The following is a 12,210-nucleotide window of genomic DNA, read 5'->3' on the forward strand; positions in this document are numbered from 1 at the left end:
CTGAATGAATCTCATACAAGGCTGTAACTACAACAGCATGTGTAGTGGATATGGTAAATATAACACACATGATGGCAGTCACATTGCTGGCTTTTTTCATGGTATTGCATTTATTAAGTGTGAAAGTGATACATTTGGAATATGAAAGTCAACTTAACGGCCAAGGCGCACAGAAGGGTGGTGAGAATTGCGTCATCTTTGTGGATCGAGATGAAGTGACGATGTTTACAGCCTTGTCCTATTTTATACACGTCAGGAGAATGTAGCATGTTCTTCCCCAAACTTGGTAAATGTGCTATTGTGCATAAACAAGCCAAACTGGAACTCTCCTGACGTTTTGCTTATACATCTTTAATATGATATGAGCGAGGTTTCGGTATAGCTTCTAACCCCGTTATCAAGCAAGTTAGTAGCTACACCGAAACGTCGCTCATGTTATGTGAATGAAGTTTTGTATCCATAGAATTCTCCTCGTAGTTCATAACACCAACTTTTTAAGGCCACTCCAAGAAGTTGTCATTGTATCCTAATGGCCTAGATCAATCCTCATGTTAAATTGTTGATCTCTAGATTGTCTGGCCCAGAGGCCATTGCTTACAAACCGCCTTCATGTAGCTCGAATACTGCATTAAATATAACAATAAGGAGCAAACACGTTCTAAGAAGGCAAGTCTAGATTTTCTCAAGTTCGTGTCTGACCCACACTAAGTGAAAGAAATCATTATCACTCGTCACCTGTTTTGTCTCATGTCTATAAACATTACACTTGATTGCTACGCTGACATCAAGGAGACTGTTTTGGTCGTTTTACGTAGTGAAAAATACACTTACTACCTACAATTCTGTCATATTATTATCTACAACCAAGGGTAATCGATATCCGGGTTTCAAGTCTTGTGAACGTAAACATGTGCCTGCTGACTGCGCAGTGAAATGCCTTGGTACTATTAGTAAACAATGCCATAGGTGACACATTCCTTTTAATCTGCTTTCAGCAAAGTCATACGCAGACTTGTTATTAGAGGGCCTACCATGTTACAATGAATACAGTCAACGTGTCCACCACCTACGTTTCGTTGTAAACCCAATTTAAATGGCACCGTTGTAAAGAGGATTCACACATCAAATTAGTCTTGAGCGAGAAAATCCATCTGATTCATTTGCCCTGAAGGATAACATTGGTCAGAAACATCATCCACTGTCTTCGTTCCTTATTGTCATTGTATCAGAATTATTAATAGTTTCTATTCAACAGAAAGAACACCAATGTACATGTATGTAAAGGTTCCCTTGTTAGCGGGTCTGGGACGATGAGGTAGTCTAGAGGTTGAAGCGTTCGCTATTCACGCCAACGGCCTGTGTTCTATTCCCGACGTGGGTGCAATGTGTGAAACCTTTTTCGTGTGTCCCCCGTCGTGATCTTGCTGGAATATTACTGAAAACGGGATGAAGTCCAACTCACTCACTCCTGAAGTCCAACTCGATGGTTTGGCACGGTGGTTAAAGCGTTCGCTTCTCAGGTTCAAAACCTCTGTCTGATGTCCGCCGCCTGTGAAAGCAGCACTGGAATGTAGCAAAAAACAGCGTAAAAACCTCACCACTCACTCACTTGCTCAAATGCTGACGTTTACAATTTAGAGTCATAAAACTTCAGGAGACTTCCAGTTGGGCGTCTTTATGCACAATGGCACATTTATGAAGGTGGGAGAAGAACATATTGCACTCTCCTGATGTGTATAAAAGACCGCCAAATTGCACACATCCTCACTTCATCTCGATCCACAAAGATGAACGCACTTCTCACCACCCTTCTCTGCACCTTGGTCGGTAAGTTGACGTTTTGAAAGTTACATAAAACGGAACAATCGTCATATAATAGGCAGGCTTCCAATACTGAAAACTCATCCATAAGAACGCTATCACGTATATTATACCATATCTGCTATACTTGCTGCTACAGCTTCGGACCTGGAGAACGGAAGGTGGCGGGTTCGATTCCCGGCTGCGTCATAACAAGAGACTTTACAATGTGGTGTTTGTTGCCCCGGCGCATAATGTGTCGGTGTTCAAGTGAGATAGCACTATAAAGACAGTTTAGGTTTAGGCTAGTACAAGAAGCCACTCACACACACACATGCACGATTTCATATCAGCGAAACAGTCTTACGTGTGACGTTAAACCTCATGTCACCTCACCTCACCTCACCTGTAGCTACGGCCCTGGCTGAGATCAGTCCCAACATCGTCGGAGGCAGCAATGCAGTTGCAGGAGAGTTTCCCTGGCAAGGAAGTATTCAGGTGAGGAGTGGCACCAGCTGGTTCCACATCTGCGGTTGCGTCCTCTACTCCACCAACAAGGCCCTCACTGCCGCCCACTGTCTCTCCAACAGGTAAAGATGTACAAGAATAGGACATAAAATAGAAACTGTAATTAAGCAATGACACGAAGTAATTATTGCAAGTACTTCATGTAAATATAAAGCAGTCTTAACCAACTGCATTTCCTTTCCTTACTCTATATCTTAGAAAAAAGGATTTAACAGTCATCATTTCTAGCCAGTCATGGGAAGTGTACAGAAACAGAGGTAGCTAAGAGCAATACAGAATTCTGTATAGGCCAAGTCACATTCTGACAGCTATTGGGAGTCTTGCATCACGTTTATCAAGCACTCTCAAAAATACTATTTCGTGATTGTGGTCTATATGTCGCGACGTACTGATGTTATATATCAACCTCTCGCGATGTGGCCAGGTTGACATCACTCATGTGTCCAAGTGGGACAACCAGAAGGGCGGAAATCCTCCTGTCATATAGTAATATCATCTATTCAGTTTGCTGCCTAGATGCTTCCAAAAGGCGGTATAGCCCAGAACATGCATTTTGAGGCACTTCACTGCTAATGTTTCCCTCATTTCATTTGCAGTGCTAGCAGCTACCGTCTGGTCTTTGGCATGCTCCGAATGAACAATGCTGATGGAACTGAACAGGAATCGTCAGTCAGCTCCTACACCAACGTGAGTTACGTCCCTTACTTCAAACACATTCATGTAATATGTGCAGTCTAAACTTTCATTGAACGTTTGGGAATTGTAAATGATAATTTGAGTACCTCTGACTTTGTTGAGTTAAGAGTTTTAGTGTCAGCATTTGAGCACTGTTATTTCTGGTTATGTTGTGCAGCACCCTAACTACAACGGTAATGCTGCTGGCTATCCCAACGACATCGCAGTTCTGAGATTGCAAACCTCCATGGACACAAGCAGCTCAGCTGTAGGAACTATCTCTCTGGCTTCGGGTAGCAGCGACTATGCCGGACGAACAGCAACGATCACCGGATGGGGAAGACTCTCTGGTCAGTAGTTCTTATTGAGTGAAGTTTTGTTGCCATGTCCATTTGTCAATGAGACCAGCATCACTACAGCAGTATGCGTAGTACCTTTTCCGTGTGTTTGTTCCTGCAGGCGGTGGAAGCACCCCCAACTACCTCCAGAAGGTGGACATGACCGTATTGACCAACAGCGTCTGTTCCAGCAGATGGTCTGGCATCAGTGGTGCCACAATCAACTCTGGACATATCTGCATCGAAGCCTCTGGGAAATCTGCTTGCAGTGTGAGTTTACATTACCAAGTCTGCCTTCCTTGAAATATAACTCATGCAGTCAAGTTCGTTCCCTACCTGCGATACCAGTATGACTTATGTAAGGTTATACAAACACACACACGTGGCAATCGTAAAACGTTGTCATCACTGCCGTATTTGTGTCTTTAACGTGTGACAATCCTTTTAATGGTTAGAGATGATTACATAGATCATTACTTTCGTTTCCAGGGTGACAGTGGTGGCCCGATGGTTGTCAGTAATACGCTGACTGGAATCACGTCATGGGGTATCAGCTCCTGCTCTGGCACCTACCCCAGTGTCTACACTCGTGTGTCCAACTTCTACTCCTGGATTCAGTCACAGTAAAATGCTCTCCCTGTAGAGTCGACGTTTCCTGTTTCATGAATAAAGTGTACGAAACGTACGAAAAATTAGTTGTCCATTTGTTGCTTAACATGACGAGCTGTTGTAGTACTTGGTATCAGCTATGTTTCTGTACGATGTAGAACCAGAAGACGACATCGGAAATGAAGGATAAGAGCCATTTGACTAGTCACTAGACTCGCTTAAAATCTTAAAATGACCTGACTGTATCGACCAACAGCGTCTGATCCAGCAGATGGTCTGGCATCAGTGGTGCCAGTATCAACGATGGACATATCTGCATCCAAGCTTCTGTCACTAGACTCGCTTAAAATGTTGCATCTAACATCTTGTACGTGAGTAATTACTATATATGAGGTTGGGAATCTTTGACCATAACCCTGTGAGGAAATGGGCGTCTACCTGTGGTGGTGGCGATAGTTATTTTGCTATGAAAATGGGTACTCCACGTCTGGAATGACGTATGGCTGGAGCCATACCAAAGTCTGACCATATCATATTCCAAAGGCAGATGTTGCTGATATTTGCATATACATTATGATGTTATCTGACCTCACTTTTCATGTTATCAAATCTCTCTCTGTCTCTCACTGTCTCTATCTCTCTCTCTTTCTCTCTGTCTCTCTCTCAGTCTCTAAGAAGAAGAAATGGCTATATTTCTCGCTGTCCTTCTTTCTCTTTCTCTCTCAAGAATACTTGCCTCATTGGTTCCCAGTTGCGCAGATCGATGCTCATACTGTTCATCACTGGATTGTCTGGTCCAGATCCGATTATTTCCTGATCGCCGTCATATAGCTGGACAACTTAATTTGGCGTTAAACTAAACTACAGAAGAGTTGTGTATACATTGCGCCAATGTAGAATGGGAGTATACCGCCGCCATTAACACTCATATTAAGTCTTTGTACGGATCCTAAATACTAAACGACAGACAAGGATTTTGAAACGACACTAGCAAACAAACTCCAAAGCCGTTTGTAATCAATGAATCAATCATTCAATCAATAGTTTATTTGCTTTGGGCTGCCAGCCAATAACAAAGGTTCTACCATAATATTTACATAGTCAATAAATATGCATAAATATTAACACAATATAGTTTTCCTTAATACACTTGCATGATATATCTATTCCATTCAAAAACATTTTCCGAGCTTACCTCTACCCAGCGACAAAGCAATTGAGAAAAAGTAAATTATACAGTGGAAACTGTCTAAACCGATACTCATTGGGACTGAAGAAATAATCCGGTATAGACAATGTGTATAACTGTAGAGCGGATAATAAATGTACAAATCGACCACGGGCAGATGCCGGTTTCGACAGCTTCCACTTGTATATCCATACACATGAAACATTTCCTAAAGAGTGGAATAAATTGTCTCATTTTCGATTAATTCTTTTCATCACAATTTTCCACCTTCGCTTGACCATTTGCATTTTATAAATCTTGTAAATTCGATATCCCCTGCTGCTTAATGACATATAAAAGGTGACATTTGTACAATTAAAACGCCTAAATGTGCATAATTTTGGAGAAGTTTCCAAACGTAATATATTTCATGTCACTCTCATTGTGATACGCTGTGTCACCTCTTTTCTTACGAAACTCGTAAATAGCAATACTTGCAAACACAACTAAGAGGACAGTATTGAAACATTTAAACAGTTCCACGCCACCAAAGGAGAGCTACCACAAGTTTCTGTCAATGTCAAACTTGGTGCCATGGAAAGGCCAAAATATTTTATTCGGAATCTTAATGCTACCAAAAAGTTTGTGAAGAAACAGGGACCTATAACGCTTACAACTGCCATCAAGTCATGTCACCCTTTGGGGTCTTAGCACTACATGACAGAAAAGGCACGTAACACACCAAGTTAGTACTTACCCCAGCAAAAGTATGCACACATATCAAGCCGATGAGTTTACCTCTAACATGATACATGCAGCACAAAATTCAAGCAGTACTTTGTGAGCTAGGGTCCTCGGAAGCTCGAAAAGTCGGGATTTCCTGATTTTCAATAATTTCACAGCATACGCAAACGACGTGTACCGAAACATACTGAATTGATGGTACCTGTCAGCGGAGACACTTACACCTTACTGCCATAATGAGTTTACGTACATTTATTCATGCCAAACATAATTGTGTCGTGCCCGTTCGCCATTCGGTGGTTTCACATTACTTTTAACTCCCTCTGAGCATGCGCAGAGCATGTACAAATATATATTGCATGGATCCGGTTTGGTCGTGTGTTTATCGATACTGTAAACACACTCTAAATAAAAGTTTTAAAGAAGATTATTTACGATTATTTGTAGCTGAGTGCATACATCCATTTGCCCATACTTTTCAATAACTGATTACTAGTTTGGTTACAACTGCATAACAAATCTCGTGTGTCTTTGTTGTGAGAACGGGATGCGCAGGAAGGGCGGTGGTGGGGAGATCTGTTTATACAAAACCTTGTTCACTTAAAGTAAGCAATATATTTAACTGATCCCTGTCTTTGCTTCATAAATGAATTCAGATCACTTGCACTCGACATAAAACAATGTATTTCTTTGGATTTTTGTTTTCTTTAGAGTGTGTATACACTATCGGTAGCGTACGACCAAACCGGAATCTGGTCAGTGGCTCTTTTTATACGTCCCTGTCGTAACTGAACGTAACGTTAATGTCAATCCAACGAATTGACGACCTCGGCCTTGATCTGTCCCTCACTGAAAAAGAAACAGTGATCTGATGGGACGTATTTTACTTCTGTCTAATAAGCTCCCTGCCTATTTTTTACAATTCGGGGCAGGTCAAGGATAAAGTCGCCAATGCTTGCGCACATACATGCATGCATGCATACAGTGGATAGATATGTGTGTGTGTGTGTATATACACACACACACATACACGTTTGTATATATGTACAAGAATTAATTGCAGCATTGCCATTGTCAAGAAAATGTTTCTATCTATCATAGAATGTTTAAATCCCATGTATTTTCCCTACATATATAGAGAGAAATTTCGAAAGTCATTTGCTCTGTGTAAATGTTCCTCACATGACTTGGCAATCGAAACAGGGACATCTCATAAAATAGAGAGAGAAAATAGAATTTGTACATTTTCAGATCTAATAGTGTAGAAGATGAATATCACTTCCCATTAATTTGCCCATTCTAATGGGAGTTAAGATGTGCCCCACCATATTATTATGAATATTGTGAAATTTTCTTTGCTAATGAGTACTGATGACAGTGTCTTTATCCGTAAGTTGTCAACCTGTATCTACAAGGCACTGTCTGTACGAAAGAAAATAACAATGAATGACATGACATGATATAACATGATATGACGTGATATGATATGATACTTGATAAGATGTGATGTAATATGAGGAGTTATGATATGATGTGATATGACAAAGTATTGTAATGTGATGTTATATGATGTGATACATTTGATTCGATGTGACATATTGTGATGTGACTTTGTTATTCCTTTCTGTGATATTCTGCCCTATGTTCATGTATACTGTGGGCCTATGATATTCAGTATAAAATAAGACTGAATGAATCTCATACAATCTCATGCTGTAACTACAACAGCATTTGTAGTGGATATGGTAAATATAACACACATGATGGCAGTCATATTGCTGACTTTTTTCATGGTATTGCATTTATGTAAGTGTGAAAGTGATACATTTGGAATATGAAGGTCAATTTAACGGCCAAGGCGCACAGAAGGGTGGTGAGAATTGCGTCATCTTTGTGGATCGAGATGAAGTGACGATGTTTACAGCCTTGTCCTATTTTATACACGTCAGGAGAATGCAGCATGTTCTTCCCCCACCTTGGTAAATGTGCTATTGTGCATAAACAAGCCAAACTGGAACTCTCCTGAAGTTTTGGTTATACAACATCTATAATATAATATGAGCGAGGTTTCGGTATAGCTTCTAACCCCGTCATCGAGCAAGTTAGTAGCTACACTGAAACGTCGCTCATATTATCTGAATGAAGTTCTCCTCGTAGTTCAAAACATCAAATTCTTAATGCCACTCCAAGAAGTTGTCATTGTATCCTAATGGCCTAGATCAGTCCTCATGCTGTTGATCTCTAGATTGTCTGGCCCAGAGGCCATTGCTTACAAACTACCTTCATGTAGCTCGAATTCTGCATTAAATATAACAATATGGAGCAAACAAGTTCTAAGAAGGCAAGTCTAGATTTTCACAAGTTCGTGTCTTACCCACACTAAGTGAAACAAATCATTATCTCTTTTTCTGTCCTATCTTCATTCTTCCCCCACACCCCCCTCTCTCTCAAAGACGGATTCTGAAGTAGTATCAGGGGACGCACCACCCCCTTTGTTCTGAAATTTCGTTAAATAATTAAATAACCATTGAAAATCAAGTGAAAATGATGTGTGCACCACCCCATCCCCATTACCCTCGTTTCACAGACCAACGATCACTCGTCACCTGTTTTGTCTCATGTCTATAAACATTACACTTGATTGCTACGCTGACATCAAGGAGACTGTTTTGGTCGTTCTACGTAGTGAAAAATACACTTACTAACTACGATTCTGTCATATTATTATCTACAACCAAGGGTAATCGATATCCGGGTTTCAAGTTTTGTGAACATAAACATGTGCCTGCCGACTGCGCAGTGAAGTGCCTTGGTACTATTAGTAAACAATGCCATAGGTGACACATTCCTTTAACCTGCTTTCAGCAAAGTCATACGCAGACTTGTTATTAGAGGGCCTACCATGTTACAATGAATACAGTCAACGTGTCCACCACCCATGTTTCGTTGTAAACCCAATTTAAATGGCACCGTTGTAAAGAGGATTCACACATCAAATTAGTCTTGAGCGAGAAAACCCATCTGATGCATTTGCCCTGAAGGATAACATTGGTCAGAAACATCATCCACTGTCTTCGTTCCTTATTGTCATTGTATCAGAATTATTAAATAGTTTCTATTCAACAGAACAAACACCTACGTACATGTACATGTATGTAGAGGTTCCCTTGTTAGCGGGTCTGGGACGGTGGGGTAGCCTAGATGTTGAAGCGTTCGCTATTCACGCCAACGGCCTGTGTTCTATTCCCGACGTGGGTGCAATGTGTGAGACCTTTTTCGTGTGTCCCCCGTCGTGATCTTGCTGGAATATTACTGAAAACGGGATGAAGTCCAACTCACTCACTCCTGAAGTCCAACTCGATGGTTTGGCATGGTGGTTAAAGCGTTCGCTTCTCAGGTTCAAAACTTATGTCTGATGTCCGCCGCCTGTGAAAGCAGCACTGGAATTTGGCAAAAAAACAGCGTAAAACCCTCACCACTCACTCACTTGCTCAAATCATGCCGCATATTAATAATAACAGAATAATAGCACATAACAGGCTTTGGTCAGACCGACGAAAGGGGTAAGATCAATATTATGTATTATAGATATATCACGTGACATCTTCAATGAGTTGTTGAGTAACGCTGACGTTTACAATTTAGAGCCATAAAGCATCAGGAGACTTCCAGTTGGGCGTCTTCATGCACAGTGGCACATTTATGAAGGTGGGAGAAGAACATATTGCACTCTCCTGATGTGTATAAAAGATTACCAAAATGCACACATCGACACTTCATCTCGATCCACAAAGATGAACGCACTTCTCACCACCCTTCTCTGCGCCTTGGTCGGTAAGTTGACGTTTTGAAAGTTACATAAAACGAAACAATCGTCATATAATAGACAGGCTTAAAATAATGAAAACTCATCCATAAGAACGCTATCACGTATATTATACCATATCCGCTATACTTGCTGCTACAGCTTCGGACCTGGAGAACGGAAGGTGGCGGGTTCGATTCCCGGCTGCGTCATAACAAGAGACTTTACAATGTGGTGTTTGTTGCCCTGGCGCAAAATGTGTCGGTGTTGAGTATGCATGCTTAACCGTGGCATCGTATCAAGTGAGCTAGTACTATAAGGACAGTTTGGGTCTGGGCTAGTATAAGAAGCCACTCATACACTCATACGACTTCATATCAGCGAAACAGTCTTACGTGCAACGTTAAACTTCATGTCACCTCACCTCACCTGTAGGTACGGCCCTGGCTGAGATCAGTCCCAACATCGTTGGAGGCAGCAATGCAGTTGCAGGAGAGTTTCCCTGGCAAGGAAGTATTCAGGTGAGGAGTGGAACCAGCTGGTTCCACATCTGCGGTTGCGTCCTCTACTCCACCAACAAGGCCCTCACTGCCGCCCACTGTCTCTCCAACAGGTAAAGATGTACAAGAATAGGACATGAAATAGAAACTGTAATTAAGCAATGACAAGAAGTAATTATTGCAAGTACTTCATGTAAATATAAAGCAGTCTTAACCAACTGTATTTCCTTTCCTTTCCTTACTCTATATCTTAGACAAAGGATTTAACAGTCATCATTTCTAACCAGTCATGGGACGTGCACAGAAACAGAGGTAGCTAAGAGCAATACAGAATTCTGTATAGGCCAAGTCACATTCTGACAGCTATTGGGAGTCTTGCATCACGCTTATCAAGTACTCTCAAAAAATACTATTTCGTGATTGTGGTCTATATGTCGCGACGTACTGATGTTATATATCAACCTCTCGCGATGTGGCCAGGTTGACATCACTCATGTGTCCTAGTGGGACAACCAGAAGGGCGGAAATCCTCCTGTCATATAGTAATATCATCTATTCAGTTTGCTGCCTAGATGCTTGCAAGAGGCGGTATAGCCCAGAACATGCATTTTGAGGCACTGCACTGCCAATGGTTCCCTCGTTTCATTTGCAGTGCTAGCAGCTACCGTCTGGTCTTTGGCATGCTCCGAATGAACAATGCTGATGGAACTGAACAGGAATCGTCAGTCAGCTCCTACACCAACGTGAGTTACGTCCCTTACTTCAAACACATTCATGTAATATGTACAGTCTGAACTTTCATTGAACGTTTGGGAATTGTAAATGATAATTTGAGTACCTCTGACTTTGTTGAGTTAAGAGTTTTAGTGTCAGCACTTGAGCACTGTTATTTCTGGTTATGTTGTGCAGCACCCTAACTACAACGGTAATGCTGCTGGCTATCCCAACGACATCGCAGTTCTGAGATTGCAAACCTCCATGGACACAAGCAGCGCAGCTGTAGGAACTATCTCTCTGGCTTCGGGTAGCAACGACTATGCCGGACGAACAGCAACGATCACCGGATGGGGAAGACTCTCTGGTCAGTAGTTCTTATTGAGTGAAGTTTTGTTACCATGTCCATTTGTCAATGAGACCAACATCACTATAGCAGTATGCGTAGTACCTTGTCCGTGTGTTTGTTCCTGCAGGCGGTGGAAGCACACCCAACTACCTCCAGAAGGTGGACATGACCGTATTGACCAACAGCGTCTGTTCCAGCAGATGGTCTGGCATCAGTGGTGCCACAATCAACTCTGGACATATCTGCATCGAAGCCTCTGGGAAATCTGCTTGCAGTGTGAGTTTACGTTACCAAGTCTGCTTACCTTGAAATATAACTCATGCAGTCAAGTTCGTCCCCTACCTGCGATACCAGTATGACTTATGTAAGGTTATACAAACACGGATACGTGGCAATCGTAAAACGTTGTCATCACTGCAGCATTTGTGTCTTTAACGTGTGACAATCGTTTTATTGGTTACAGATGATTACATAGATCATTACTTTCGTTTCCAGGGTGACAGTGGTGGCCCGATGGTTGTCAGTAATACGCTGACTGGAATCACGTCATGGGGTATCAGCTCCTGCTCTGGCACCTACCCCAGTGTCTACACTCGTGTCTCCAACTTCTACTCCTGGATTCAGTCACAGTAAAATGCTCTCCCTGTAGAGTCGACGTTTCCTCTTTCATGAATAAAGTGTACGAAACGTACGAAAAATTAGTTGTCCATTTGTTGCTTAACATGACGAGCTGTTGTAGTACTTGACATCCCACTAGACTCGCTTAAAATGTTGCATCTAACATCTTGTACGTGAGTACTTACTATATATGAGGTTGGGAATCTTTGACCATAACCCTGTGAGGAAATGGGCGTCTACCTGTGGTGGTGGCGATAGTTATTTTGCTATGAAAAAGGGTACTCCACGTCTGGAATGACGTATGGCTGGAGCCATACCAAAGTCTGACCACATCATCTTCCAAAGGCAGATGCTGCTGATAC

The 12,210-nt window shown here is 41.8% G+C and overlaps 2 protein-coding genes across 2 annotated transcripts; both read left to right on the forward strand.

The window, feature by feature from the left end:
* The first annotated feature begins 1,769 nt into the window (after nucleotides 1-1,769).
* LOC137286510 (chymotrypsin-like serine proteinase) lies at nucleotides 1,770-4,033 on the forward strand. The gene is made up of 6 exons (XM_067818424.1): nucleotides 1,770-1,827; nucleotides 2,213-2,390; nucleotides 2,925-3,015; nucleotides 3,182-3,353; nucleotides 3,463-3,611; nucleotides 3,831-4,033. The coding sequence occupies exons 1-6, from the start codon at nucleotides 1,788-1,790 to the stop codon at nucleotides 3,966-3,968; spliced, it is 768 nt and encodes a 255-aa protein (XP_067674525.1). The 5' UTR covers nucleotides 1,770-1,787; the 3' UTR covers nucleotides 3,969-4,033.
* A 5,605-nt stretch (nucleotides 4,034-9,638) lies between these two features.
* On the forward strand, nucleotides 9,639-11,928 carry LOC137286511 (chymotrypsin-like serine proteinase). The gene is made up of 6 exons (XM_067818426.1): nucleotides 9,639-9,696; nucleotides 10,103-10,280; nucleotides 10,820-10,910; nucleotides 11,077-11,248; nucleotides 11,358-11,506; nucleotides 11,726-11,928. The coding sequence occupies exons 1-6, from the start codon at nucleotides 9,657-9,659 to the stop codon at nucleotides 11,861-11,863; spliced, it is 768 nt and encodes a 255-aa protein (XP_067674527.1). The 5' UTR covers nucleotides 9,639-9,656; the 3' UTR covers nucleotides 11,864-11,928.
* The last annotated feature ends 282 nt before the right edge of the window (nucleotides 11,929-12,210 follow it).

Source organism: Haliotis asinina, chromosome 6, assembly GCF_037392515.1.
Source record: "Haliotis asinina isolate JCU_RB_2024 chromosome 6, JCU_Hal_asi_v2, whole genome shotgun sequence".
Taxonomy (NCBI): Eukaryota; Metazoa; Mollusca; class Gastropoda; order Lepetellida; family Haliotidae; genus Haliotis; species Haliotis asinina.

Excerpts from the sequence above, each read along its gene's own strand:
- LOC137286511 (XM_067818426.1), top strand. The coding sequence starts at position 9,657 with ATGAACGCACTTCTCACCACCCTTCTCTGCGCCTTGGTCG. Across the intron at positions 10,911-11,076 it reads CAGTCAGCTCCTACACCAAC|CACCCTAACTACAACGGTAA; the intron begins GTGAGTTACGTC and ends TATGTTGTGCAG. Across the intron at positions 11,507-11,725 it reads CTGGGAAATCTGCTTGCAGT|GGTGACAGTGGTGGCCCGAT; the intron begins GTGAGTTTACGT and ends TTTCGTTTCCAG.
- LOC137286510 (XM_067818424.1), top strand. The coding sequence starts at position 1,788 with ATGAACGCACTTCTCACCACCCTTCTCTGCACCTTGGTCG. Across the intron at positions 3,354-3,462 it reads CGGATGGGGAAGACTCTCTG|GCGGTGGAAGCACCCCCAAC; the intron begins GTCAGTAGTTCT and ends TTGTTCCTGCAG. Across the intron at positions 3,612-3,830 it reads CTGGGAAATCTGCTTGCAGT|GGTGACAGTGGTGGCCCGAT; the intron begins GTGAGTTTACAT and ends TTTCGTTTCCAG.